This window comes from Vanacampus margaritifer, chromosome 6 (genome assembly GCF_051991255.1).
Source record: "Vanacampus margaritifer isolate UIUO_Vmar chromosome 6, RoL_Vmar_1.0, whole genome shotgun sequence".
Lineage (NCBI taxonomy): Eukaryota > Metazoa > Chordata > Actinopteri > Syngnathiformes > Syngnathidae > Vanacampus > Vanacampus margaritifer.
In genome coordinates, this window is record NC_135437.1 from 27,679,620 (window position 1) to 27,703,724 (window position 24,105).

The 24,105-nt window shown below is 41.5% G+C and overlaps 1 protein-coding gene and 1 long non-coding RNA gene across 2 annotated transcripts in view; one reads left to right on the forward strand and one right to left on the reverse strand.

Annotated features, from left to right (window-relative positions):
• Positions 1-7,963, forward strand: part of cspg4 (chondroitin sulfate proteoglycan 4) — a 65,009-nt gene extending 57,046 nt beyond the window's left edge. Inside the window, exons 7-11 of the mRNA XM_077567764.1 lie at positions 592-790; positions 864-995; positions 2,192-2,352; positions 3,966-4,149; positions 4,830-7,963. Coding sequence (XP_077423890.1) covers positions 592-790; positions 864-995; positions 2,192-2,352; positions 3,966-4,149; positions 4,830-6,694 — 2,541 coding nt within the window. The 3' untranslated portion in view covers positions 6,695-7,963. The remainder of the gene's footprint in view (positions 1-591; positions 791-863; positions 996-2,191; positions 2,353-3,965; positions 4,150-4,829) is intronic.
• LOC144053376 (uncharacterized) lies at positions 66-22,641 on the reverse strand. Its single transcript, XR_013294405.1, has 2 exons — positions 13,154-22,641; positions 66-1,011 (listed from the first exon to the last, which is right to left on the reverse strand). It is a non-coding gene; the product is annotated as an uncharacterized LOC144053376 (long non-coding RNA).
• Between the last annotated feature and the right edge of the window lie 1,464 nt (positions 22,642-24,105).

Genomic DNA, 24,105 nt, shown 5'->3' on the forward strand with positions numbered 1-24,105 from the left:
GATTGTTGTAATTTAAATGTGTTTTTATACTCAAATACAATATGTATTCAGTACAACCCAATTAGATTAATTAAAAAGTTTATTTTATGAATAAATGAAAAAAAACTTGAAAGATTGCCTCTTAGATTGAGCACTTATAACTAATAAATAGCAAGCGCAAACAAAAAAAACTTTTACAGATATTTTAAAGACATATACAATGTAAAAATACAAAATAGACTTATATAAAGACTTATATATAATGTAAAAATACAAAATATTTCAAAAAAATGTACAGTATGTGTAAATGTAATAATAATAATAAACCCCCGAAAAAAAACTTATCCTTAAACCTGAGGCTAAGCACTGTAGACAATGGATGGATGGCTATAGGGAATATATTGAGTAGACATATATTTAATAGATAATACGTATATAAATCAATCGTCAATAAACAAAAAATAATGGTGAGATATTAGTTTCACATTGAAATGATTGTTTCCACCATTTTACATATTTCCGAACTTCCATTTTCCACTTGAGAGAAAATCAAATAAATTCCCCTTAGGATGTTGCATTTTCATCCGTGCCTTCTCCCCGGTCTCCCGCCAGGTCCTCGCCGGTGAGGAGGCCGACATCACGTCCAGCATGCTGAAAACCGAAGACGGCGATAGCCCCGCCGAGGACGTGTACTACAACGTGGAGTCGCCCGCCAACGGGATGGTTGCGTTCAAAGACTTCCCCGAGGAGGCAGCTGTCAATTTCACCCAGGCCCAAATTGACAACGGGGAGATCATCTTCATTCACGAGGGTGAGAGGACTGGCACACAATTGAGCATTAGGAGCCATACATGCTTTCAAACTCAATTCTTGTGTGACTCCAGGTGAGGAGTCTGGTGGTTTCAGCTTTACGGTGACAGACGGCGAGCACACGTCTCCCCTTTATAGATTTGTGGTCACGGCCAGGCCCCTCACCATCACCATGGTAACGCAAGAGGAGCTCATGGTGTTTCCAGGTGAGATGTCCACATCCTGCCAAGTAGTGAGGTTGAAATACAATCAAGAAGCTTTTAGGGTAGATGGTAGCGTGTTATTTTTATTTAGTGTTTGCATTAATTTTTTCATTATTCAGTTAATTTGATTTTGTATTTTTTTCTTTTACACACGTATATGTGTGCGTGCAAAATAACGGCATCCTAATATATATGTATTAGGATGCCGTTATTTTTCAAAATCTTTTTAATTCATGTATTTGTTAATATTAATATTCTGCTGTAATTAATTATTCTTACAGTCTAATTTTAGTATGTGGTCAAATTTGTATTTTCCTTTTTTAATTTTAATGATTACTATTGTATTTTAGTTATTATTAGTAACACTATTACAGTATTTTTTCCCCAATTAACAAAATTGTAATTCATGATTATTTATGCATTTGCAGACTTAAAAAAAAATACTATTTTTAATTCATGTATTTGTTAATATTAATATTCTGTTAATATTCTGCTATAAATTTTAATTTTTGATCATTCATGTATTTATTTGTATTGAGATGTACATAATGGGAGAGTTCAAATTATTTAAAACATATATATTGTTATTTTATTGATTATTATATTGTTAGTTTTTTTTTACTTTTAATCTAACTAATTAAATTAATTAATAATTTATTATTATTATTATTATTATTATTATTGTTATCATTATTTAACAATAAATTAATAATTATTAAATTTGTTACTTTATACAACATCTTTATTCTGGTATGTAGACACATTTTTATCATTTTTATTTTATTTCTATTACAGTATGTTTGTTCAAGATGGGAAAACATTTCATTCTTATTAACACCAACTTTTACAGTTTACTGATTGCAACTACTCTGTTAACGAAGTTTGTCAAATCTGACTATAAAGTGTCATTTAAACAAGACAAACCTCCAAAGCAGATTTTTTTTCCAACTTCCCTATTCAACTGAGTCCTTTCTACAAATGATGAACATAAAAAAAAGAAAGAAAAGAAAAAGTGATTTAATATCGTCAACCCTTGAGTATATTCTAACCTATTAAACACATCACATATGAAATGATATAAAGCATACACTAAACGGACTCTGGAGTCCGCTTAGCTACACTGGCTGAAAGTTAATTTTACACTGATTACCGCGTATGTGCGTGCGTGCGTGCGTGCGTGCGTGCGTGTGTGCCCGCAGGAACGAGGCAGCCTATCACGAGTGCCAATCTGGGTGCCATGACTAACGAGGACGGAAACGAGATCAGCTATTCGCTGGCCCATCCTCCTCGCTTGGGAAGACTCATCCTGGCCAACGACAAGAACCAAATGGAGGAAATCAGCCGATTTTCCCAAACACAGGTGACTTTTCCCACGCCCACTTTACTGCTTGGCCTATGAGGGTTGTTGTTTTTTTTTTAAATAAGGAGTATTTGTCAAGGGCAAGTTTATAATAAATAGCCTGATAGGTGATGCTAAATTGTAAAGAATTTGTTTCCATCATTGCGTATGAGAAAAAAAAGTGTGATGAAGGTCCTGCCCCCCACATTTTGCCACTTAACATTGGTAGAAAACCTCACAAAAGGAGCTTGAGACTCTGCAGTCCATTAAATGGTGGACAGAGAATGTGTGAGTGATTTGAAGTGGTCATTTCGGCCCTTTCCGGGGGTCTTTTGAAGATTATTTGTCCAAAACAAGCTCAGGACAGAACAACCCAATTGGATAAATGTCAGCTGGCCAAGAAAAGTACATTTTTGTTCCATTTGAGCCAAAAACAAATCATCGTTGTTGTTTTAAAACCTTGCATGATTTATTTCAGCGTTTTATGATGTTTTTGTTACGAAAGGCCCCGGTGGGTGATTATGAGCAACACGCCTCGACTCTAGTTACAAAGAAAAGCGAGAAGACAGGCAAAGGAATTCATGTGTTCATCTTCATCAACTAACAGCAACGTCTCTTTTGCAAACAGCTGAGAAGAACCGTCACTATTTGATTATTTGATTTCTTCAGTGTGTTTGTGTGTGCGCATATTATTTGACTTGAAGGTGTGTTTGAGCGAGAGAAAGAGTTGAGTTCAGGACATAGGAAGCTCAGAGAAATAAACACAAGCCGCCACATTCCGATGTTCAGTTTCAAGATGCGGGGCGCCAATTTCACTGTACTTCTTTTTGACGGTGGCGGAAAAATGTCAGCCGAGCTCTCCAAAATAACAAAAATAATGAGCACTGCTTAAGACAAACAGAGGTACCAAATCCAGGTCCAGAAAGCAAAAACCCTGCCACAGTTGCCTTTAGCCCCTGGTGCTAGCTCACATGGTGCTCGCTTACCTGCGAGCTAGCACAACGGAAACAATTAGCAATAAGGGCTAAAGGGCTAAAGCCAAACTGTGACAGGGTTTTTACTTTCTGGACCTGGATTTGCGGCACGGTGGCTGACTGGTTAGCACGTCCGCCTCCCAGTGCAGAGGACGTGATATCGAGTCCGGACTTCGGCCTTCCTGGGTGGAGTTTGCATGTTCTCCCCGTGCTTGTGTGGGTTTCCTCCGGGTACTCCAGTTTCCTCCCACATTCCAAAGACATGCATGGCAGGTTACTTGAACATTCCAAATTGTCCATAGGTGCGAGTGTGGATGGTTGTTCGTCTCTGTGTGCCCTTGCGATTGGTTGGCAACCAGTTCAGGGTGTACCCCGCCTACTGCCCGAAGCCAGCTGGGATAGGCTCCAGCGCCCCCCCGACCCTTGTGAGGACTAAGCGGTTAAGGAAATGTATGGATGGATTTGCCACCTCTGAAGACAAGCTAGCTACCTAGCTAGCTCCCATGGTGCTTGTTTACCTGCTAGCTAGCATGACAACTGAAACATCTAGAGATAAGGGCTAGAGCAAGGTTTTTACTTTCTGGGCCTGGATTTGCCACCTTTGAAGACAAGTTACTGTCCAAATGTACGTTCTAAAGTCGCGTCCCTGTTTGTCCTCAGCTGGAGTCTGGAGCCGTCTTCTATGAGCACCAGATGCCCGAGAAGCCCTTCTGGGTGGTGAGGGACTCTGTGGAGCTCATCCTGTCTTCCCAGCCCGCCCCAGATGTCCGCCACGTGCTGCCCATCACCGTCTCCTACTATGCGACACATAGCAACATCTCCTCACAGATGTGGAGGAACAAAGGTGGATGTCTGTTTTTTCCGTTGTCATGCCAAAGGACGATCTAAGTCAAATATTTTGCCACTACTCTACATGTATGATTTGCTTCTTTCCTCTATTGTGATTTTTCCGGAAATCACTTTCTTCAGGTTTCTGACTGGCTTTAAAGGCCTTAATGTTGGGAGGTGGAAGTTGTTTTTACATGAGGTAGCCTGTTTAATTGCCAGCCCAGTTCAAAAGGATCTTTGACGGCTAAAGCCGTCAATGGCAGTAAATGAGTTAAAGCCACCGAACCACTTGTTGAAAACAATTGATCATTGATTCCCAAACACTCCCTGCGATTGGCTGGTGACCAGTCCTGGGTGGACCCCGCCAAAGTTGGGATGGGCCCCAACTAAGCCTAAAGAAGACAAACTGGAGAGATGGTTGATTCCCATGTGATTGACTAGCAAACTGTCCAGGGCATAGTCCAGTTTGGGTTTGGTCCAAGTCCCTCTCATGATCCTGAACAGGATAAGCAGTATAAAAATGCATGGATCCATAGGATCGCAGATGTCTCTGGGTGTCCATCACAAGGATTTATCTGTTGAAGGTGGTCTTACTAAGACTGTCCGCCAAGTTAGCTCATACTGCATATGAAATAATGACTGAATCATTGTTGGATTTTGTACGCCCTTTGTAATGTGCTCATTGTTTCCACTCAGGTCTGGAAATCGTGCAAGGCCAGAGGAAAACAATCGATGATTCCATCTTTGACGCTTCCAACCTCCAGGCCAGCCTTCCCGAGCCAGATAGTGCAGACGTGGTCTTTGAGATGAAACGTTTCCCTGACCATGGACGTGTCACCCTGGGGGGTCGGGACCTTCCCCGGGATTCGCCTTACTTCACGCAGGCGGATGTGGCCCGCAAAGAGCTGGAATACCTCCACGATGATTCAGCAGCCTCCTCTGACAGCTTTTCCTTCGGGGCCCGTCTGAGGTCTCGGACTGATGGTGTGACGTCCGACTCTGTGGTCCTGGAGGAGATCTTTAACATTTCCGTCAAGCGACGAGGATCTGAGCCCCCTGAGCTCGTCACCATTGACCAGCTGCTGGAGGTTCTGCAAGGATCTATGATCATTGTGACCCGGAAGCATCTGAACACCCATGATGAAGACAGCCCCCCAGATGAGGTCCATTTCAAGGTCACCAAAGCACCAAGAAATGGGCACCTGGTTGACGCCCGCACCATGGACACCCTCTCTGAGTTCACCCAAGAGATGATCAACAACGAGCAAGTGGGCTTTCACAGCGACGGCAGCCTTGCAAACGGCTTTATGGAATTCATTGTGTCAGACGGGGAACATCAGACGGAGCCACAAACGCTTCACGTCGGAATCCTAGCTCGCACCCTCATTCTGGACAAAGCCCCGGAGATCAAGGTGAAGCAGGGAGACGACGAGACTCTGGTGACCGAGGAGATGCTGAAAGCGACCACCGGAGGTCCCGTGGAGGAAGACGTCCTCTACAAGATCACAAGTGTTCCCAAGTACGCGGCGGTCATGGTCGACCGGCAACCCACGTCAGCCTTCACCCAGAAACAGATCAACGAAGGAAGAGTCAGCGTGCGCTTTGTCAAGTCCACCTCGCCCCGCGACAGCGTTTCATTTGTCGCTCGGAGTCGGGCGGCAAATGTATCATCCGTCCTCAACATCACGGTCCAGCCCTTGGCCAAGATTGCCCAGGATCCTCTACTACCCCAAGACTCACTTGTTCAACTCGACAGGAAGCTTTTGGATGCAACACCTCTGGCGAACAAGACCAGGACCTCCCCTACGTTCACAGTCATCCAGCAGCCACGTGGCGCTCGATTCGTCAGGTCTGGCGGCCCTGGCGCGGGCCAGCCCGTGGACTCATTCAGCCAGCGGGACCTGGATGAAGGGCGTGTTGCTGTAGAAATCCCCAAAAGCTCTTCTGGGTCCCAGGACGGGGTCACTCAGGATGAGGCCCGCTTCTTACTCAAGGCTCACGGGGTCCCCCCAGCAGAGTGTGTGCTTTCTTTTCAAACTGGCCCTTACAATGCCTCTGGTGTCTACCCTGCCACTCTTCTTAGGGTCCCCTCCGACATCCCAGCAAAGGACAGGAAGAACAAGCCCAACGTGGGCGTGTACCCCCTTGCAACTTCGGAAAGCCCTCGTTGGAAAGCCAACCAGGACCAACCCCACGGAGATGCCCATACCACCGCAGCCCCCTCTGACAGCGGCTCTCACAGGAACCCCGTGGTTTCTCGACGCGGCAACGTCTGGTCCATTCTCATACCCATCCTCGTCATCCTCATCCTCCTGCTCCTGGCAGCCCTCTTGGCATACTACCTGATCCGTAAAAACAAGACAGGCAAGCACAACGTCCAGACGGCAGCGGCGGCCAAGCCGAAAAACGGCGAGGTAGCCGGCACGGAAACCTTTCGGAAAACAGACCCGGCAAATAACATCCCCATGTCCAACATGGATTCCAAAGACGCCGACCCGGAGCTGGTGCAGGACTGTCGGACGACGACGCCGGTCTTGAAAAAGAACCAGTACTGGGTTTGAGACTTTAAAAGCCCTTCAACAGAGGTGGATCCTCAAGTGTCTTCTCAGTATTAAAGAGACTTCTTGCCACAGCAGTTTGATGGATTTTTGTTCTTTGTCGCAAACGGTCGCATACTTATCTCGACTCAACTGTGGACTGATTCTCAGGCAACAAAACACTGAATAGTTGTTTGGCAAGGCGAGAGGCAGTTTCTTATCTTCGAATGCCATGTATATTTATTTTATCATTCCTCTCCGTCAAAGGGCACAAATGACATAAACATGCTCCGTGTTTGCAAAAAAGAAAGTTTTCTAGGTGTGCTCGTCCATTTTAAGTCAAAGGCCCGCATTACTTGTTCGCAGTCTTCATAGTAGATTAGCTTGCAGCTCATGAGGTGAGCCGTAAAAAGTGTAAATACAGTAAATGATGACGTCGACACAGTTAGGTCCAGATGTACTTTATATGGACAGTGACGTTTTTTTTTTTTTGTTTGTTTTGCCTTTAGCCACCACCACAATGATATAACGTAGAATTCCTCAATTTTCATGAGCTTCTTAGGGACCTTTTGAAGGTCAGGAAATTGGATATTGTGTCAAAGCATTTCTAGTGAGGAATGTCAAATTTGGTTATGTCCATGTATTGACAGGGGGCTGGACTGGCACACAAAAAATCGGCCCTGGCATTTTGACTTAAGACCACCGGCCTGGCCCAACTTCTGACCACCCCTGCCTAACACATAGTTCTGCCACTGCTATTGACTGATGTTGGTTCAGGTTGTTGTCTATATTCGAAATAGATGGACTAGTTCCTCTAAATTGTGGGCCAGTCTCTTGGGGTCAAATGCAAGAAAATAATCATTAAAAAGCACTGCATCGGCCCGAAACGATGTCGGCCCACCAGGCATCTAACCTGAATGCCAGATGGCCAGTCCAGCCCTGCTCATTGACTATAAATGATTTCCAAGTAAGTTACACTTAAGAGCCTCTACAATTGAAAAGTACAATCTAATTGCAGCTTTCAAATCCATCATGGTGGTGGATATTATCCAATTACCAGAGGCGTCAAATCCAGGTCCACAAACGAGCCCGTTTACTTGCCATTTGCGTAAGCACCTGTGGCTAAAGCTAAACTGTGTCAGGGTTTTTTTATTTTCTAGAACTGGATTTGACACCTCTACTGTAAATGTATGTTGTGTTTTCCAGAAGATTTCAAACTGCCTTTTGCCTCTTCTGTGCTTTCTAGTTTGTTTCTCAGGGCTAAATTCAGTTTAACGTCATCGCGCCAAACATTTCAGCAGCTTGTATTTTTTTGGGGTGGGGGTGGGGGGGTAAGATTTAATCCTAAAAAAAAAAAATGTAACTTTCAAATTTGAATTTAGCTCCGAGGACTGACCATTTTCTGCTTCCAAAGTTTCTGGTGAGCTTCCTTCACCCGAGTGGACCGGCAGCACAAAGCGGACAGGAAGTTTGGTCTTAACCAGATCTGGACAGACTTAGTTAAGAATGCCACAGAAGCTGCTCGGCGGTGCAGGAGGTGATCGGAATGGACGAAAGATTCGGTCCCGTTTGCCGCGCGCTCAAAGCATTCCATACTGTATGTAAGCTAAATATAGTCACGTACTGAGATCATGAGGATTTTGTTTGTTTTGTAATGATGAAGACTTTGACTTCTTTGTTCCTTTCTGATTGGTGAATGTTGATTAGAGGTAAAAAAAAAAAAAAAAAGTGATGTGGGACAGCTCGTGGACCATTTGCGGCAATGTGAGAGCATTTGATTCGGATTTTAGTAATAAATCAGATTGTTATGAAAATCCCAAAATATTTAAGAAACAGATGCTCGTAATGTATTATAATGAAAATGTATGCGGTTGCTGTATTAGAATCTCATCAGTTTAGCACGCTTGAATGGGGAAAAATGTTTCCCATGCCTGAACTAGACTTTAAATCATTACTCCACTAAAAAAGAAGTCAAAGTTCTTGCTCTTGATGCTTTTGTCATAGCGTTAAAAACGTTTTTTGTTTTTTTTTGTTTTTACTATTTACTGAAATGTCTTGACATCTTAAATCGTTGTTAACGTGTTGATTTTTATTTTATTTTTTTCCAGTTGGCACAAAGCTCAGGAAGTGATGTGTTCAAGGACACTTTGTATTTCCTGTGAAATGTTTGGGTTTTCTTATTTCTCACTTTTTCCCCTTACATTCGATCCCGTTTTTGTGTAAATAATCTGTCTCTGTGTTTCGCTTGAAATCTAATTAAACGACATTTAATGAAGACTAACCGCCCTCCTCCTAGCTTGCTGCTGCTCCCTTTTGTTTTCATCAACCTTTGTTCATTCATTATTTATTATTTCTTTCATTGCCCTTACATCACCCCATGCTATAAAATATTTTTTTCTCCTAAATTGAGCTTCCAGAAGAACATGACGAGCATCCATCTAAGATTTCCATTACACTAATTTAAATAAAAACTCTGATGCAACAAAGGCTGTGTTCATTGCTTTGTTCAGTCACACAACTTGAAAAGCATGACGACGACGCCAGCACTTCTTCAAATGCTAGTCACACGGGTGTATGTATGGAAGGTGCTTGGTGGTGGTGGGAGGGGCCGTAGGCGCACACTGGCAGCCACGCTTCCGTCCGCCTGGCTACTTAAGTAGCTTACTGCCACCAGGTGTGAACGTGTGAGCGCAAGAATAATGTATCCATTCCATTGTAAAAGCGTCTTTGAGTGTCTAGAAAAGCGCTATATACATCCGGTGCATTAAATGGGTTTAGAGGCTAAAATCCATCACTTCTAATTATTAGCATTAATTGAATTCATTTTGGTACGGTAGTGAGTGGTTAGCACATCTGCCTCGCAGGTCAGAGGTCGTGGGTTCAAATCTGGGTGGCTCTTCCTGTTCGTAAGTGAGTTTTCGCTAGATACTCAGGTTTCCTCCCACATTCCAAAAATGTGCATAATAGCTTAATTGATTTTTTTTGTTGTTGTTTATGCCAATTTTTTGCTAAACACTAGTGATCACCTTGCTGACGGAATTAATAAAATAATCTTTGTAAGGGCAGAATTTTTTAAGCAACTTTTGTTTTGAATCTGTTTTATTTTAATTGCTATTATTACAATAATGTTCATTTTAACTAGTTCATTACTTTAAAAAAATAAATAAATAAAATGAGTTATAAAATGACTACTATTATTAATCAATTGTTGTAGTAGCATTTAGTACTGTATAGATTTTATTTTATTTTTATTTTTACAGCTGCTATACATTGACCTGACCACCAGCTGGCGGTGATGTACAAACTTGCCAATGATGTGAAAGAGATTGAACAACATTCCAGCTTTTTGAGGTGGGCGCGCGTGTGCGCGCGACCAGACTGACGCGTTTCAGAGGCCAGCTGTGCGTGCGGCGTGCGTGCTGACGTCATCATCTCTCAGCCGCGGTTATGCAAGTGATGTCGCTGCAGGACGTCTTTCAAGGGGAATAGAATCCAGACTTCGTCGTTGTTGTTGTTGTTTTTTACTTGCAAGTTTGTTTTGTTGATCTCATGTGAAAGTCTTTATGATTTTATTTTTGACAGCACAGTATCACGTTTTTTAAAGGCCTATGAAAATGTGTTAACAATATTTTATGGTGTAAACAACCACTCACATTCACATTCTTTCCTATGGACAATTAGGAGTCATGAATTAATCGACCATGCATGTTGTTGTTTTTTTGAAAGTAGGTTTAACTGTTAGGAAGGCCAGAGCCGAGAATAGAGATATTCAAACCGTGTGCCAGACCTACTAATCAGTAACCACTTTTTAGAACTTGACCAAATGCTCTCACTGGCAGTATTTGACGAGCCTTTGGTTGACCAGCCCTGGTTGTAAACTGTATCCATGTTGGAGGGGGAGGGGGGGGGGGGGGGGGGTAGTATTGTTTCCCATTTTTTTCCAAACATTGAGCAGACGATGTTCCCTCCAGATGCTTCCATCCTTGAAAGAAAAACCTTTCGTGTCTCTGGCCGACGTCGTCTTGCGTAAGTTTGGAGCAAAACGATTCCTCCAGTCTTTAAAAAAAAAAACAAATAATAAAAATGAGAAAATAACAGTTCCAGACTGGGAAGAGGAGGAGCCATTCTTGACATGCCAGGAGGATAAATACTCATTTCCTTAAAGTGGGTGGAATTAAAAGGAGGACAACTACCAGAAGTTGTTTTTAACTTTAAAACAAGCATGACCTCATCTAACAAAACAAGGCCTGCCGGTAACCGTGGCGACGATTAGTTCAATGAGCTCTGATTTAAAAAAAAAAAAAAAAACTAAGACAGGTCGCAATGAGGTTTAAAGATGAGCAAACACGAGCGCTTCCTGTTGCGCTTTCTTATCTCTGCAGCCAATTGGAGCGCATCGCCTGCAGGAAGTGGCACCCATCTGAGACAATGACTTGATGTTGCCGCCAGTTCGGAGATGTCCAGGAAGAAAGGACAATGTGGCAGGAATAAAAGTAAATGCAGCCCAGGATTAAATATCCAAACTGTGCATAATGATACAGCAACTTTTTTTTTTAATATCCAGTACAGTTCCCGTTGCATTTAATTAAAATAATAATTTGCGTTTAAATCAGTGATTTTCAACCTTTTGGAAAAATACTTAACTCTCCAAGTACCAAGTGAACTGTGCTAGAAAACTCTACTCAACAAAAAGGTTGATACTACAACATTATGCACCATTTGGATGTTTAATTATGTGATACTTTATCATACCACTAGAGGGAGCCCGTATAGTGCTCCTCTATGTTAATCCTGGGGGAGACTATATTTGGTCACACACAGACATTTAATTAATTTTAATTTATTTATAATAATTTATTTATATATATATATATTTATAATAATTTATTTATATATATATATATATATATATATTTATAATAATTTATTTATATATATATATATTTATAATAATTTATTATATATATATATATATATTTATAATAATTTATTATATATATATATATTTATAATAATTTATTTATAATAATTTATTATATATATATATATATATATATATATATATATATAGATATAATTATTTCATCAATAATGATTTAATCCCGGAGGAAACCATTATGACATCAGTTCATAGACGCTGCAGTATTTGTTCACACACAGACATACAAGACTAACTACTGCACCCATTTGTATGCCGTCGCTAACCAAAACAGCAGCACCTACCACAGCATGTAAACGGTCGCTCTGTGCTGACATACTGCATGCCGTAAGCAAGTTTCCTGCCCAGAATTTAAAAGGATTTTATATTCTGTTGACAACAATTAGCATGTTGTTTTATACTGCATTGTAATAAACCACTAACATTCTTTTAATACTTTTTCAAAATTGAACAAGTGAATCAAAATGGAACTAAACCAAATGAACATGCAGCTGTCAGACGGGGCAGCGGGTGCGATTGCAGGACCCCCCCCGAGGCCATATGTCGTGGTCAGGTGGTCAATATAGCAACACACACTTGCGCAGCCAACAGGGAAGAAAAGACCATTCAGAGAAAGCACAACACTCACATACTCACGCGCACTCTCACGCACGCACGCAAACAGCTGGAGGTGAGATAAGTGATTGTGAATTGTTGCCCACTCTAACACGTGCGTATGTGTTTATGTCACCTTATGTCTATGATTTTTGTTTATTTTTAAACAAAACTTTAAGTTAAGTGCTAGCCTTTATGGACTTTAGCGTCTTTATTAGCAAACAGGCTAACATTGACACAAAATGGAAGCAGGCATTCTTTAGTTTTTAGAATGCAGTATATACATAAGTCGCGGTAGCTTAATGGTTACAACTTTGAGCGGTACTGTATGATAAATGTGGATTTATTTATTTGTGGATTTCATCATTTATGTTTGAATGGCTCCCGTCAGACCGCATACTGAGATGGCCACGCTGCGGAGGAGGGCTACATTTGTCCCCAGAGCAGTAAATCTCTTGAACAGTGATTCCTCCCTGCCCAAACTGCGACGGACTGACTGCCGGAACTTTATTTATTTATTTATAACCATTTTTATTGTTTGAATTATAATTAATTAATTAATTATAAATGATAACAATTATAAATAAAAAAAGATGAATGGATTTTTATGAGACCAGCATGATCACAGATCATTTCAAGACAATCCCAGTGATGTAAGCATTAAATATCAATAAAGTTATGAAGGATGTGATCATTGGAAAGCCAACGTAAAAAAGAAATAATTATAGAAGGTATCAGGAATAGTAAGGAATGACTAAAGCGCAGTTAAGAGACATTTGTAGTTGATAAAATTCATGGTGATGGAAAATATGAGCCATCATGGTGAGTCAAAGTCATCAAGTGACCTGGCCATCATCACCGTGTCCAGAAAACGTGTCTACAGATCAACTCATTGACATGGCAGTAGCATCGCAAAATATATAATAAAGATGAAAAATGGCCTTACTCACCTAGAAGTTTGTGAGGAGGTTCGTCAACTATCTATTTCTTTACGTTGTGTGGGTGATAATCTGCAGTGGTTCAGGACTTGGCGACGATAGGGTGGTCCAAGAACAACACAGGCACTTCATGTGCCTCGTCCCCGCTTTGTCCATCACGTCTTCCGCGTATCAAAATAGTGACATCACCAGGGTGGACCCCCGTCACCGCTCTCTCAACATTCTTTGTGGGGTTGTCATAATCTTTTGCCTGCAGCTGATTAGTTGGATCGCTCCCTGCCGCCAACACAGAACGATGTTTTACGTCAGGCCAACATTTGCGCCAGCTCCCCATGTTGACGTTGGACACGCGGCGGTACCGCGCTGCAATACGATCCCAAGGAAGTGTCTTGAGGTGGTCCGAGATGTCAGGCAGCGGGGGTGAGACGGGCGGTTTCATACTCGCAGAGATGCCGACATGGCAAATTATTTTAAGAGTAAGAGTCCTTGGGGAAATTCGCGCCAGAGCTGTCAGGCCTCCCGCTGCTTTTCATCACGGCTCTTTCTCGATGCAATTTCCCAAAATGAAGTCATAGAGCGAAGTGAGGGGGAAAACATCAGCTTCTCGTCCAAAAACAAGCACGATCCTTAACTCTTTGACTGCCAAAAACGTTAAATAACGTTTAGTAAAATCCTATGGAGGAGTGCCAAAGACGTTAAAAGACGTTTGTTTCAAAACAGAGGTGAAACTAACCATTTTCTATTGTTGATTACTGAAAAACGGAATAAGGTAGAAACAAACTTTTTTTTCTGATGAAAGATGAGAGTCCAATCTTTCATTTGGTAGTATGTGTGTTTCCATAGTCCAAACACATAATTTTCTGTGGACCTTGAAAGATCAGTCAAAAATGCTTAAATCGGCTGGCACCCACGGCATCATCCCTTTTCTGAAAACGTCTGGCAGTCAAAGAGTTAAAGGAGACACATTGTGCACTTTGTTTTGCAGTTGAAAACATCACCCGGGTGTCTTAAGAATACAACTCTGACAGATTTTTGTCAAAATACCCCATGGATCAAGAATTACAGCACAATTTTCACCTTCTTCTAAAAGCATGAACACCACCGAGGTGGTGATCCCGTCTCATGTGAGCTACTGTTCGCCCCACCTTCCAATCATCACCGCTGCCATGACGACGTCAAACACTCATTTGCTTGAATGAAGCATATTGAGTTGCATTGTGTAGGAAATGTACATAAAGCTGCCTTGCCGGCTAAAATTTCAGTGGGAAAGGGATCGTGGAAAAAAAAAACGGGAAAATTTGCGAGTTTATGAAGTGGCAAATTTGCGAGTTTATAAAGTGGCAAATTCGCAAGAAAAAAACTTGAGAATTATCAAGTTTATAAAGTGGCAAAATTTTGTAAGAAAAAAAACTCAGAAACGTATGACAAATAGCGTAGCATAGCCATAGTGAGGATTCGTTGGTGGTTAACGGGACACTGTTTATAAAAATGAAAAGGCAGGATGGAGACGGATTCATTCTTAATTTGAACTTTACTCGTAATACACGTCAGCCAGAGCGACAACACTTCCTGATCCTCTATCAGCTGACTAAACACTAACCAATCAGAAGCTAGCATACTTTAGGTAAAGGCAAGTGAATGACGGAGCACAGCAGATTCGACACATCAACTTAGCTACTTGTACAAAAAAAAATATCAAAATTTATGAATGTGTAAATAATATAAAAAATATATGAAAAAATGAGTAGTACGCTAAGTGTATTCCTTGTACGTTTCTGAGGAGGGGTTCTGCAAATTTGCCACTTTATTAATACTTTTTTTCTCTGACTATTAACCCCCCTCTGGAAAAAAAAAATATATACATGGTCCTAATACGCCGCCATACCTTTGTTTATAGTTTAAACAGTAAGTGTACAGCAAATTGTGATCCTAAAATACTTAAATATCATAAATTTAAAACTTATCTTACAACATTTCAGTGAATAACGGACAATAGGTTCCAAAAAAATCTAAGGTTAGAGCCAAGTCTGCAAATCTTCCGACAATTTATGTGATTCATTTGGTAATTTAAATTTGGGTGTGTTTCCAAACAAACTCAATCTGTCCTTGAACGAACGAACGGTGTTATGGTAACGTTACGTAGCATGAAAACGGATGAGAAGCGTGGCTTACCCGAAGACTTGGGCGTTAGGTTTAGCATGTCATCTGTTAGCAGCATGTCCTCTTTGATCAACTCTTTGACTGCCAAAAACGTTAAATAACGTTTAGTAAAATCCTATGGAGGAGTGCCAAAGACGTTAAAAGAAGTTTTTTCAAAACAGAGGTGAAACTAAACATTTTCTATTGTTGATTACTGAAAAACGGAATAAGGTAGAAGCAAACTTTTTTTTCTGATGAAAGATGAGAGTCCAATCTTTCATTTGGTAGTATGTGTGTTTCCATAGTCCAAACACATAATTTTCTGTGGACCTTGAAAGATCCAGTCCATGTGTGAAACAGTCTTCCTGGTCTACAACCTTGCGTCCAATCGTGGACGAGAACAATGTAAGTTTGTGGCGATGTATTTCGGTTCACTTGTGTCAAGAAGGGGGGGGGGGGGGGCTTTGGGACCCAGATGCGGGAAGGCAGAGGTGTAGTAAAAAAAAAAAGAATTTAATTTCTATGAAAAAAGGCGATCTTCAAAATTACCAGATGAAACAAAACCTAAAACAAAACATGAACCAAAACATGGGTAAACAACTTGGGCAAAAACGAACAGCATGACATGGGAAAAGACGAGGCAAAAAAACGGGTAGCATGACACTTGTGTCAAGAGGGGGGGGGGGGGCTTTGGGACCCAGATGCGGGAAGGCAGAGGTGTAGTCAAAAAAAAAAGAATTTAATTTCTATGAAAAAAGGCGATCTTCAAAATTACCAGATGAAACAAAACATAAAACAAAACATGAACCAAAACATGGGTAAACAACTTGGGCAAAAACGAACAGCACGACATGGGAAAAGACGAGGCAAAAAACAGGTAGCATGACACTTGTGTCAAGAGGGGGGGGGCTTTGGGACCCAGATGCGGGAAGGCAGAGGTGTAGTCAAAAAAAAAAGAATTTAATTTCTATGAAAAAAGGCGATCTTCAAAATTACCAGATGAAACAAAACATAAAACAAAACATGGGTAAACAACTTGGGCAAAAACGAACAGCATGACATGGGAAAAGATGAGGCAAAAAAACGGGTAGCATGACACTTGTGTCAAGAGGGGGGGGGGGGGGGGGGCTTTGGGACCCAGATGCGGGAAGGCAGAGGTGTAGTCAAAAAAAAAAGAATTTAATTTCTATGAAAAAAGGCGATCTTCAAAATTACCAGATGAAACAAAACATAAAACAAAACATGAACCAAAACATGGGTAAACAACTTGGGCAAAAACGAACAGCATGACATGGGAAAAGAGGAGGCAAAAAACAGGTAGCATGACACTTGTGTCAAGAGGGGGGGGGCTTTGGGACCCAGATGCGGGAAGGCAGAGGTGTAGTCAAAAAAAAAGAATATAATTTCTATGAAAAAAGGCGATCTTCAAAATTACCAGATGAAACAAAACATGAACCAAAACATGGGTAAACAACTTGGGCAAAAACGAACAGCACGACATGGGAAAAGACGAGGCAAAAAACAGGTAGCATGACACTTGTGTCAAGAGGGGGGGGGCTTTGGGACCCAGATGCGGGAAGGCAGAGGTGTAGTCAAAAAAAAAGAATATAATTTCTATGAAAAAAGGCGATCTTCAAAATTACCAGATGAAACAAAACATGAACCAAAACATGGGTAAACAACTTGGGCAAAAACGAACAGCATGACATGGGAAAAGACGAGGCAAAAAACGGGTAGCATGACACTTGTGTCAAGAGGGGGGGGGGGGGGGGGGCTTTGGGACCCAGATGCGGGAAGGCAGAGGTGTAGTCAAAAAAAAAAGAATTTAATTTCTATGAAAAAAGGCGATCTTCAAAATTACCAGATGAAACAAAACATAAAACAAAACATGAACCAAAACATGGGTAAACAACTTGGGCAAAAACGAACAGCACGACATGGGAAAAGACGAGGCAAAAAACGGGTAGCATGACACTTGTGTCAAGGGGGGGCTTTGGGACCCAGATGCGGGAAGGCAGAGGTGTAGTCAAAAAAAAAAGAATTTAATTTCTATGAAAAAAGGCGATCTTCAAAATTACCAGATGAAACAAAACATGAACCAAAACATGGGTAAACAACTTGGGCAAAAACGAACAGCATGACATGGGAAAAGACGAGGCAAAAAACGGGTAGCATGACACTTGTGTCAAGAGGGGGGGGGGGGGCTTTGGGACCCAGATGCGGGAAGGCAGAGGTGTAGTCAAAAAAAAAAGAATTTAATTTCTATGAAAAAAGGCGATCTTCAAAATTACCAGATGAAACAAAACATGAACCAAAACATGGGTAAACAACTTGGCCAAAAACGAACAGCATGACATGGGAAAAGACGAGGCAAAAAACGGGTAGCATGACACTTGTGTCAAGAGGTGGGGGGGGGGCTTTGGGACCCAGATGCGGGAAGGCAGAGGTGTAGTCAAAAAAAAAAGAATTTAATTTCTATGAAAAAAGGCGATCTTCAAAATTACCAGATGAAACAAAACATAAAACAAAACATGGGTAAACAACTTGGGCAAAAACGAACAGCATGACATGGGAAAAGATGAGGCAAAAAAACGGGTAGCATGACACTTGTGTCAAGAGGGGGGGGGGGGGGGGGGCTTTGGGACCCAGATGCGGGAAGGCAGAGGTGTAGTCAAAAAAAAAAGAATTTAATTTCTATGAAAAAAGGCGATCTTCAAAATTACCAGATGAAACAAAACATAAAACAAAACATGAACCAAAACATGGGTAAACAACTTGGGCAAAAACGAACAGCATGACATGGGAAAAGAGGAGGCAAAAAACAGGTAGCATGACACTTGTGTCAAGAGGGGGGGGGCTTTGGGACCCAGATGCGGGAAGGCAGAGGTGTAGTCAAAAAAAAAGAATATAATTTCTATGAAAAAAGGCGATCTTCAAAATTACCAGATGAAACAAAACATGAACCAAAACATGGGTAAACAACTTGGGCAAAAACGAACAGCACGACATGGGAAAAGACGAGGCAAAAAACAGGTAGCATGACACTTGTGTCAAGAGGGGGGGGGCTTTGGGACCCAGATGCGGGAAGGCAGAGGTGTAGTCAAAAAAAAAGAATATAATTTCTATGAAAAAAGGCGATCTTCAAAATTACCAGATGAAACAAAACATGAACCAAAACATGGGTAAACAACTTGGGCAAAAACGAACAGCATGACATGGGAAAAGACGAGGCAAAAAACGGGTAGCATGACACTTGTGTCAAGAGGGGGGGGGGGGGGGGCTTTGGGACCCAGATGCGGGAAGGCAGAGGTGTAGTCAAAAAAAAAAGAATTTAATTTCTATGAAAAAAGGCGATCTTCAAAATTACCAGATGAAACAAAACATAAAACAAAACATGAACCAAAACATGGGTAAACAACTTGGGCAAAAACGAACAGCACGACATGGGAAAAGACGAGGCAAAAAACGGGTAGCATGACACTTGTGTCAAGGGGGGGCTTTGGGACCCAGATGCGGGAAGGCAGAGGTGTAGTCAAAAAAAAAAAGAATTTAATTTCTATGAAAAAAGGCGATCTTCAAAATTACCAGATGAAACAAAACATGAACCAAAACATGGGTAAACAACTTGGCCAAAAACGAACAGCATGACATGGGAAAAGACGAGGCAAAAAACGGGTAGCATGACACTTGTGTCAAGAGGTGGGGGGGGGGCTTTGGGACCCAGATGCGGGAAGGCAGAGGTGTAGTCAAAAAAAAAAGAATTTAATTTCTATGAAAAAAGGCGATCTTCAAAATTACCAGATGAAACAAAACATAAAACAAAACATGGGTAAACAACTTGGGCAAAAACGAACAGCATGACATGGGAAAAGATGAGGCAAAAAAACGGGTAGCATGACACTTGTGTCAAGAGGGGGGGGGGGGGGGGGGGCTTTGGGACCCAGATGCGGGAAGGCAGAGGTGTAGTCAAAAAAAAAAGAATTTAATTTCTATGAAAAAAGGCGATCTTCAAAATTACCAGATGAAACAAAACATAAAACAAAACATGAACCAAAACATGGGTAAACAACTTGGGCAAAAACGAACAGCATGACATGGGAAAAGAGGAGGCAAAAAAACGGGTAGCATGACATGGGGGAAAACTTACAACAACAATGAACCGACACAGACAGAGGGAAGACAGCAGACTAAATACGCCAACACTAATGACACAACAAGACACACCTGGGCAAGACACAAGTGGCCGAGGGCACTGATTGGATGACACGAGGAAGGGCAGGATCACAATTAACATGTTAGACAGAAGCTAAACATGACACAACAAGGAAGACACACAAGGCAAACAGAAACTAAACATGACAACTTGGAATTTTAAACCTTCGAGTTAGGGATGAAACCAGCGGATGGAAAGAAACAGACCAGTTTATGGTCCAATGAACTGAAAGCAGCCGTCGCTATCCGCCTTCTCTAAACTTACGTGCAGTGAACAAATGAAAGCAAGTCAACGTGAAAGATGTTGCACTTGTAAAGCAACACTGGGGGCCTTAAGCACACATTTGCTCTAGCCACATCCTTACTAAACTTTGAAAGAAATACGAATAAGGAAAACATTGCAGCCATCCCAAGGTCATCCCGGCATTAGATTCATCACTGTTCTTTCGCTAAAGCTATTCCAGTTTTGTTTGGCTGTTGTCGTTGCAGTTCTTTCAACACACTACGTGTGTTGGCCAACTAGCAAAACGCGCACTCGCCAAAAAGAGTCTGTTTTTGTATATCAGCTCAGACTCTGAGTGACCTCAAAGCATGGCGGGGGAATCTTCTTCACTGCCAAAACTCTGCTTGTTTTTATTGTTTTAGCTCGAAGGCAAAGTGTGCTTCTTGCTGCTGCTGCTGCTGCTGAAGAAAATTCCGTCACACTGCGATTCTGTTTCAACTTGGACTATTTTAAGCATTTTGCACACAGTGATAATGATAATATGGCGAAAAAGTGCCATTTGATATAACATCATGATATCTATAAGACTGAAGAACTTTTCAATACTGACTTTTTGAGCATTAACTCGTTCATTGCTAGCCCTTTTTAAAGTGGAAGTCAAACTTAAACATTTCATTACAATGTTATATGAGACCTCACTAGTCTAAACATCCATCCATCCATTTTCTTTACCGCTTGTCCTCACAAGGGTCGCCGGGGGTTGCTGGAGCCTATCCCAGCTGGCTTCAGGCAGTAGGCGGGGTACACCCTGAACTGGTTGCCAGCCAATCGCAGGGCACACAGAGACGAACAATCATACTCGCAATCACACCTATGGACAATTTGGAGTGTTCAATTAACCTGCCATGCATGTTTTTGGAATGTGGGAGGAAACCGGAGTACCCGGTGAAAACCCACGCAAGCACGGGGAGAACATGCAAACTCCACCCAGGAAGGCCGAAGCCCGGACTCGATCTCACGTCCTCAGCACTGGGAGGCGGACGTGCTAACCAGTCAGCCACCGTGCCGCCCTAGTCTAAACATGACGTTCTAATTAATATGACATTTTTGGAATATGAGCTATGAAGCAAAATCCAGCCGTTTTCATCCATCTCAGGGAGCGGCCATTTTGACACTTGGTGAGGATGATGTCACAGTTGCTCATGGTTCAGGTAACAACCAATCAGAGCTCACCTGTTTTCTGAGGCTGCGCTAGCCTGTGAGTGGTTGTTACCTGAGACCTGAGCAACATTGATGTCATCTTCAGTCGACAGCAAGTGGCAAAATGGCCGCCCCCTTGAGATGGATTAAAAACGGCTGCTTAATTTATTTTCCATTAACACAATATTAACCAGATTACCATATTTAGACTAGTGGGGCTGCATAGAACATATTATTGTCAAAAATAAAAAAATAATTGGGTTGACTAGTTTTAGAGCATTTGGACTGAGCTTTCAAGACCCATAGAATTGTGCTTTGTGACAGTATAATGACAACGAGCCTCATTTTCCCACTGATGGAGACACCGTCCAATAGCATCACACTGCCTCCATCAAATTGATATTGTCACTGCAGAAACGGAGCCTTTCGCATGCCACAGTGAAATAATAGTTGTCAGTGGAATGTTGTTTACAGGGTCCTTGAAGTACAGACTGTGTTTCCGAGGAAATGACTGCACGCAGGCAGACACTCTGGCACAAGTCTCGCAAATGTTCACGCCTTGGCCACTAAGGGGCCTTATACTACATGTACACAATTACAAAATATTTGCAGAGAACTTGAAACAAAAATAGTTAAAGTTACATAACAATGTACAATCAGAACAAAACTGCAACTTCATACTAAAATTTCATCTTCTCTCATTTTTGACTTCTGCTCACGATACTGCACAAGCAATCAAACTTCCACCGCAATTTGGTCATCTCGCGTTGTACATAATATGAAAGGCTGAAACACGAATGGTTGAGAGCTACTGCAGATGAAACATACCAGTTGAAATGTGCAATATTGTCTCCTGAGAATCAACAACCACAACGACTGAACGATCCAACAGATGATACGGGTGTTGCGTGAGAGCCGTGCGGCGTCTTTTCACCTCTTGTTGACAAATCTGTCAACAAGAGGTTTCTTGTGAAATCCCAAGATCTTACGGATAAAAGCCGAGTCACTAGAGAGGTTGTTTAGAGGGCAACGTCCTGCTTGGAAGAACACCACAAGTCTGCCAGCAAAGAAAAAAATTGTTTTTATATTTTTGTTTATTTATATATTTATTATAATTAAATATGTATTTATTATTTATTTTTAAAAACTTTACTTAATAAAATACAATATTGGGCCAACTCCTGGATTCGATGGGGCACTGACCCACTTGCTCTAACTGCAACAATGATGATAATAAGACAGAAAGTGAAATTTAATTTAATATAAATTACAACGGAACGCTAATTCTTAGCACTGCTAATAATAGCACACTTTTGACTTTGTCATGGTCATAAAAAAACGCAAAGTCTTGGGATGTCCTAAGGCTTATTTGCACTGTACTGCGTGCATGCATCTGCTGTTGACATCGCAGGTCCAAATGATGTCTTTGCTGGCTTAAAAGTGACCCTATATTTTTTGTTGTTGCTGTGACCATTTAGGAACATCTGGAAGGAGTCAGGAAAGTCAAGACTGGTTCAACTCGTGCTTGCTCTCGATTTGGAGGGCAGCGGGTCCAGGAGGTCACCAAGGCTGCATTGACATGGTTCTACTAGGCTGAAACCAGCAGAGGCACTCACCACTCTGTATTAAATATGAAATACACTTTGGAACAAATGGGGAAAAAAATCCACCACAAATGCCATCTGCTGGATCCAGTGGGGAACCATCACACAGGGATGTGATTTGACCAAAGTGAAATTATCTGAAAATTTAGCCGGGGGAGATAAAAAAAGCGGAATTCCGCGAATTAGCGGAAAAATCACATCCCTGATCACAGTTACCCCTAATATAAAAAGATAGATAGATACACTAGCTAGCTAGCTAGATACGCTAGCTAGCTAGCTAGATTGATAGATAGATAGATGGATAGAAGCTAGCTAGTTAGCTACAATAGCTAGGCTAACTAGCGTCGATAGAACGAAAGATTGATAGATCGATAGATAGATAGAAGCTAGCTAGTTAGCTACAATAGCTAGGCTAGCTAACTTCGATAGATAGATAGATAGATAGATAGATAGATAGATAGATAGATAGATAGATAGATAGATAGATAGATAGATAGATAGATAGATAGATAGAAGCTAGCTAGTTAGCTACAATAGCTAGGCTAACTAGCGTCGATAGAACGAAAGATTGATAGATCGATAGATAGATAGAAGCTAGCTAGTTAGCTACAATAGCTAGGCTAGCTAACTTCGATAGATAGAAAGATAGATAGATAGATAGATAGATAGATAGATAGATAGATAGATAGATAGATAGATAGATAGATAGATAGATAGATAGATAGATAGATCGATCGATAGAACCATTTGCTCCTGCACACGCTCAGAAGAAGAGGAGTAGGAGGAGAGCAGAGGTCATGCCCATGTCACCAGGGTCGCTGGCTTCAGACATGAGACAACAAAAGTGTCACTAGCGTGTAGCGCTTCACATGTCAAAAAAGCTGCTGGCTGCCTAAAGCTCAAGTGCGGGAAAGGAAACGAGGACAGCGGGAAAGTGGTGACGACTCAACGTGTGCCACTTTTCCGTCTTCTCGCAAAACTATGCAGACGCTCTCCTAGTTTCTTCACTCAGCAGTTTAAATTTTTTTATACAAACATCTGCTGCCACATCTTAGCGCGGCCGTAATGGTTTTACCAGGTGCCCTCGCAGCGAGGACGCAATCCAACACTTTTTCCCTTCGGAAGGACTCGGTCAGACAAGGGAGCACTTAAGAATGCAAAAAACTTTGCGGACCACCTCAAGTGTTCAAAGGTATGCAGCAAAATCCATCCATCAGTTTTGTATGCCATTTATCTCATTCGGGTCACGAAGCAGCTGGAGTCTCTCAGCTGAATTTGAGCAAGAGGCAGCATGCGCCTTGGACAGGTCGCCAGCCAATCACAATGAATATTTTGAAACTAAGCGCTAATGCGAAGGGCGGCCAGTGTGATATGCAATTCTTAATTAACAAAATTGCTGAAATTATTTAGGGTAAATCGTCTCATCATTGCTTTTATCCATCATTTGATAGTGAAATATGAAGCTTCATGAAGCACTTGCAATATTTTTTTACTCCTCTAGGAGGCACTCTTGGTTTAAATATAAAGGCTAGTACAACGGAAATTGATTACATTTCCATCGCCATCTAGTAGAGTAAAAAAAAATC